Here is a 6,517-nt window from a genome sequence, read left to right on the forward strand (position 1 = left end):
TAATATTTCTAGCCATTCAGACACAATTAATTTGAAAATTTGTTATCAGAATTTGCAAGAGTAGGAGGATTTTGCTAGTCAATATTCTGTCTCAGCTAAAGTTAACTCCACAAACTCATATTAAATGGTGGTTCTGTCATCAGTAATCAGTACACGTAAGGCATGACATGTTTGCAAGACATGTTTTAAAATAAAATTACCTGGGGAATAGAGCTACTTAGCAAATATAAAAAACTAATGAGACATGAGTACATCTTAAACACAATATATGATTAATCATGAATAGTAAACGCATCATGCTCCTCATGTATACGCTCCTGTGCGTACTTTTTTTTTACTTGGTATTGTGAACTGTAAGATTTGTCCTGTGCGCCTGTCAATAGTGACTTTTCACTCAACTTGCAAGGCACAAAGAGGTGCAGTACTTGTGGCCCTCAGTCATAGTAATATGATATATTAGTCCGTTACCAAAGTTTTACTAGCAGCATGGTGAGATAATAGAGATTTGACAGTTGAAGTAAGTGTGTCGCAGAGGGGAAACCCATGGGACAGAGAATGATGGAGAGGAAATGCTGGTTGGCTGTTGTTAGGTTAGGACATTGTGTTACTGGTGGTGAAGTGGTGGGAAAGCAGTTGAAAGTAAGCCAGAACCAGAAGTGCCGATTGAAAGAGATATTGGAGTGGATGGTCGACCAACAGTAAAAGGCAAGGTGCTGAGTGGGTTTGACGAGCTGGAGGGTGGTGATACTGTCATCCCTGGAAAAGATGGCTGGGTGATGGACGAGGAAGGCTGCGAGGAGGTGATTGGGGTGGATATTGATGAGGTTGGTGAGCTAGAGAACGAAGGCAAAGTCGGCCCTGGCAAAGACATTAAGGATGGCGAGCTTGATGGCAGAAGCAATGTTGAACCCGGGATAGATGGTAATGTGGCCTTTGGAGCAGATGATAAAGTCGAAGAACTCAAACTCAGTCCTGGTAGGAGTGGAGATGGTTGGATGTCTGGTAAGGGAGATGGTGACATGGCTGCTGGGGAAGATGACAGAATAGGTGAGCTAGAGATAGGAGGAAATGTCGAGCCCAGCAAAGATGGTTGGGCACCAGGTGCGAAACTTGGGAATGCGCCCACTGAAGTGGATGGCGAGTTTAACGAGCCGGAAGTAGGCAAAGAGGGCTGGATAGCGGGTGATGATGATGGTAATGTGGCAATTGGAGTAGATGATAAGGTCGGCGAGCCCGAAAGAGGCAATGGTAGGGGTGACATGGCCACCGAAGTAGGTGATGATGACGATGGTGGAGAAGCCAGTTTAATTGATGTTTCCAGCGTAGGGGATGGGGTTGTATCTAGCAGATGACGGGCATCGAGCAAATCGCGGGTGCTCAGAAATGAAAGAACCATGAGTAAATGCAGGACGGCCATTCTGGCGGGGCTAGGATGAATGAGTGAAACTTTTGTATAGATGATGGGGCAGTGTAGTGCGTTTTGAATGGCCACTGGCAACAATAAGGTAAAAGAAAATCACAAATCTCCTTTTTTAGTTCCACTCCTCTGCCCAACTTTTGACGACATTAACGAAAAAGGTTCTTATGGAAAGAGAAATATGATACGGAAGTTTACATATGGGAACAACACCTCGTAGAACAGATTTGACTATATATCAGAACCTCGAATACCATTGTCGATTCGTGTTCGCCTATTTGGGGTGTCTAGAGTTTCGATGGCATCGATCTGCGACAATCTAGCGCGGTAAGTGAGCATAGAATGTGCATTTTCCGAAAAATGAAATTGTCCTTGGGGCTTTTACCATATCAAGTCAATCACTTCATCAGTAACATTCACACTGTGAGTCTCGAAAAAGCACATTCTTTCTCAATATCCGCACGGGATAGTCATGAAGAAGAGTGGACATGTCTGCTTTTACTTATTTCCCGAAGAGGGTGGTTTCAGACCAAAGTCTGACCTTTGGCGCAAAACAAGGATGCAGACAGTCAAATTTCAAGGAACTAGGACACCAAGCTAGTTCGCCAACAGTCCACATAATGGATCATTACTCGTCTTATGGAACTAAGCCGAACCCACTTTCTCAAATCTAAATAATCCGAAACCCAATATATAATCGCGGGAAGAGTTAGATTTAACTTTGTGTGGGGAGAAATTAAGAAAAAAGAATCTATGTAACTTGAAATTGACGAGTTGTCACCCCTTTTTTACACGTCCTCCTCCGAAAGGCATAGCCACTTTTCATCATCTTATTTGTGTTCTTGCGTTGGTTAATTCACATTTGGGCCATCCGTCGTGGTCTCGACTCACATCTTATCTAGTCCATAAGATTAGTAAATTATTTCATTGATGAGGGATTTATTACAAATTATTTATAATAAGCGCAGTCAAACTTTGGAAGAACTACAATATAACTCATTGGGTTCTCGTTTAAAGTTTTCCTCAGTATCGTGTTCAACACTCCTCAGCTATGGATGTATTACCATGCTGGCCCTTACTCATCCGGACAGTACATCATCTGAAACTAAATCTTGTTAATATAGATGTCACCTAAATCTTAAATGATACTGCCTATTCTAGGTTAATTGAAAACTAGAGATGACAATTCTCGTACGTATTCCCCATCCGACCACTATTTCACCTGCTCTAACGTTCCGACTCTAAATTGGTATTCGGGAAACGGAGTAGCACCAACAGCAACAGCCATTCAAGTCAAAATTCAAACACGAGGAGATGAAAGGGCTGTAGAAGAAGCATCAGCTTCAATGCCCTCGGGATGCTTCGGTAAACACTCCCTAATTCCTAACGTCACAGGCCGGTTGATCTAGCGTTTCTTTACCCGTGCGGCTTTAGGAATTTCTTCCCAAGTCAGCCTCATACACTAGTCTATAGATGAAGACTGAGCATCCTCGTTTCTTTACAAAGTCATTTACTGGCCATGAGGCAAAAGTTAGAGAAGACAGACATTTACAACTCGTCCCTGAGGTTCATTTCATAACGTTGAGCTAAACGCTCAGCAGTTCCATCAGCCATGATGGCCTCGATCATTTCGTATTTTGCGAAGTTCGCCTTAAGATTGTCTTCCTGCTGCTTAGCAAGCTTCTCTTCTTTTGCCATTTGCAGCTGAGAAGGTAGAAATACAAACCCGATTAGAGAGATTTTCTAGAAGTTATTTCCCTGGTAAGATACCAATCATAATGCAAAAGTTAAAGCAGCACTGACGGACATGAGTTCTCACAGAGTGAATGGGATTCTCTGCCATGTAAGGGGTGTGTCACATAGCAATTTTTCTTAATCTTAAGTTCTTTTTGAGAATTTTGTAAGTGAAATCACCCATATGATTGAAATTCCATTTATTTACTAACCACTTATAAAGAAACTTACTTTTAGCAAATATCGAGCTTCAGCAGCATGCCTTTTATCAAGATGCTTCCACTCCTGAGCTACCTCAAAGTCAGGATCATTTCGATCCAACCAGCGGACCTCTATTTTCCTACCAGGCTTTGCTGGGCGATCCTCAAACATCTCCAATTTAGCAGCGCAAGCTTTCACAGGCCTCGGCATCCCAGATATCATCAGCGGGCAATTAGCAACCAGATTCACAATTGCTTTTGCCTGCTCCTCATCTTCCATCTCAACGAGAGCACGTTTTGGGATGTTCTCCGGCTTTATGTAGTTCGTGATGAATTGAACACTCTTGACCGTTCCAAACTGGTCGAGAGCAGTCCTCAAGACAGGTTCAGTGACCTGGGGTGATAGGCTGTCAACATAGACAGTCCGTTTCACCTTCTCCAGGAAAGCAGCATACTCTGTCTCCACAGTGCCCGCCATGCAATCTAAACAGAAGATTAAAAGGCTCAATAACAGGTTGGCAACAAACTAAAGATTTATCAGCAGAAGGTATTGGCTTTAGCTCCAGATTTTGTGAAGAATAAGGCGCATCAGTGCATGATGTGATATACAAGTTCAACATCACTCCTGGACAGCAGTTTCTTCTTATGTGATAAAGCTCCTAACCAAAACCTAGTCCTATTTTGGTGCTGCACAGCATCTGATGCGGGGACTGTGTCAGCAACACAGCACCAAAACACCACTTGTAAAGATGCATGTGCTACTCATTTGGCGTGCGAGAAGATTTCGTGTTGTCGCATATGATTATTAACTACACGCAGTGAATGAAAGATGTGCTAAGGAAAAACCCACTACATTTTTTATTTGTTAGAAAGGAGATGTACAGCAACAACGCTGATGCTGGGAAGGCAATGATCATGTGATGCGCAGCAGCAGCACATGGACCTTCTGGGCACCTTTCCAAAACTCGTATGCTGCTGCTGCTGCAGATCATCTGTTCAGAACACCACTTGTAAAGACGCAAATGCTACTGTTTGGCAAGGGGAGATGATTTAGCCCTAGCCAACCATAAATACACAAGATACATTTCGCACGAAAAGCTTGCACCTAGAACACAAAGAAGTTCCGCCACGATCACATAACACGAGAATGAACATGTAAACCCCAATCTCTTTCACATCCATAAAAGGCACAATTCAGGGAAAAGAGACCATAACAGAAATTAAGAACTAGTACTAGCAGGAACCCTTAGTGAATCCAGTAAGAGATGGCCCAATAAACCCCAATTTCTCTTTTACTGATCAATCAGTAAAAGAGAAATGCAGTTCTTATCTGATTAAAAAGACCCGTGCAACAAAACAGAGGAACCCCCTCATCCCGAATAACCTAAGAGGAAAAGAATAGGATTCGCTTCAAACCCCCGATCTCTCATCCTTGCGCGTTGCCTCTCACCATGTCAATAAGCCAAATTCATCCAAACGCAAATGGACACAGCTGCTGAACCTAAAGCATTCAGAGCCAACAAAAGAAACATTGAACACGTCGCTCACCGTCAAACCTACAACATCCGTGATGCAGGTTTCGCACACTAAAAAATTCGTCAAATCGAGCCAAGCCCTCTTCCAATTCTAGAGCAACGAAGCCGAATTTGTCGATGATGGGCTGACATACTACGTGCCGATGCATGAAAATCCTAGGGAAGGAGAAATAATACTCGGCATGCAATGGAGAGAGAGAGAGAGAGAGAGAGCTTCAGAGGCGTTGCGCGAGGCGAAACCTGGTTGACAGAGGAAGAGACGGCGGAGACGGCGAAATCCAAAAGCTAACCTCCGACGGCGCACGACGGTTGCTGGGCGGCGAAGGGGCGGCGAAGCTGAAGGCAGGGGAGCTTTTCGGGTTGTCCCTGTCAAGCGTGTGCAATAGAGGGCTTATTCACGGACCGGTTCGGGCCTAAAAACTTGGACCGGCCCAATTCCTCCAAATAGGTCGGACCAAAACTTTGAATCGCTCGGGCCGGTTCGGGCCTATTCTAAGACTTTCAAGAATTTTTTTTAAGAGATATGCATATTGTTTTATTCAAAGATCAAATTATTTTTGAAAAACTTTGAAGGGAGATGTAAAAGTGACTTGAATGACTAGGCAATGTTTAGGCATGATGTGACGATGAGAAATCTAATTTGCAAATTAGTTTTAGGAGATGTTTATTTTGAGAATCAAATTTTTTTAAAGGGATCTGTCCCGGCAAAAAAAGAGTCGGATTTTTCTCGTGATTTTCAGCTCATGCATTGTGTATCCATTGCAGTTTATGCAAGCCATCCACTCCTTGACTAGTAAGTGATATGTTCCGCGTGATTGGTAAATTTACTTAGAGAATTGTGTATATAGTTGTACCAAGTAATAATTTCCATCCCGATTAATAGAATTTTCACGATCGAAAGAAACCCGTAACATAGTTCATAAGTCTTCCACATTAATAATAACAACTTTTATGTAATTAGTAATTGTTGGCATTACAACAAAATCTGAGTTACTCGTCACTACGACTAACACCAAGGACCGCACCCTAATTCGGTCTTGTGAGCAAGAATACCAACAGCTCAATAGCCAAATGCAATAGGAAATGAATACGGCATGTCCCTTGGCCAACCCCCAGGACAAGACATTTCTTGATGATATCATCCAATGCCACGAATGTACATATGGTGGTGCAGACCTTGTACCGTCGTAAGAGATACTAGGGATACTTATGATTAAATCGGGAATAATGCACAAGTGTATAACGAGCTAAAGCCTCGCCGGCCTCGCCACGGCGACGTCAGGCCTCACCCAAGGCCGGCGAGCTCGGCCTCGCCTGAGGTCGGCTGTTGTCGGCTCATGCTTGTGGCTGGTCGCCGGCCATCGCAAAGGCCAGCAACCGGCGGAAGTAGGTAGAAGGAAAAATAAAAGAAAAAAGAAAAGAAAGAAAGAAAGAAAAGAAAAAAGGAAATATAAAAATTGACAAATTCAAGATGAGTAATTTTGGAAAGTGTTTTCACCTTCTTAGATTAAAAAATTCACTTTTCTAATTTTATATCCGAATATTTTCCTTGACCGGAAAGTGTTTTCGGTTGACTAATTATTTTCGACGAACCAAACGAGTGAAAGTTTGGAAAACGGATTTCCGGAAAA

The 6,517-nt window shown here is 42.9% G+C and overlaps 1 protein-coding gene across 3 annotated transcripts; it reads right to left on the reverse strand.

Annotated features, from left to right (window-relative positions):
- Nucleotides 1-2,683: 2,683 nt before the first annotated feature.
- LOC115688582 (uncharacterized) lies at nucleotides 2,684-5,283 on the reverse strand. Of its 3 annotated transcripts, XM_030614434.2 has the most exons (4): nucleotides 5,127-5,243; nucleotides 4,205-4,456; nucleotides 3,383-3,834; nucleotides 2,684-3,121 (listed from the first exon to the last, which is right to left on the reverse strand). In XM_030614434.2, exons 2-4 carry the CDS (start codon nucleotides 4,341-4,343, stop codon nucleotides 2,966-2,968), a joined length of 747 nt encoding a protein of 248 aa, XP_030470294.1. In that variant the 5' UTR covers nucleotides 4,344-4,456; nucleotides 5,127-5,243; the 3' UTR covers nucleotides 2,684-2,965. The 3 variants fall into 3 exon arrangements, with proteins under 3 accessions (XP_030470294.1, XP_030470297.1, XP_056161421.1); XM_030614437.2 differs by lacking the exon at nucleotides 4,205-4,456 and having other exon boundaries at nucleotides 5,127-5,283; XM_056305446.1 differs by lacking the exons at nucleotides 4,205-4,456; nucleotides 5,127-5,243 and adding an exon at nucleotides 4,802-5,116.
- Nucleotides 5,284-6,517: the final 1,234 nt, after the last annotated feature.

Source organism: Syzygium oleosum, unplaced genomic scaffold, assembly GCF_021117445.2.
Source record: "Syzygium oleosum isolate NSW1041296 unplaced genomic scaffold, Sole_v2.1 Sole_v2.37, whole genome shotgun sequence".
Classification (NCBI taxonomy): domain Eukaryota; kingdom Viridiplantae; phylum Streptophyta; class Magnoliopsida; order Myrtales; family Myrtaceae; genus Syzygium; species Syzygium oleosum.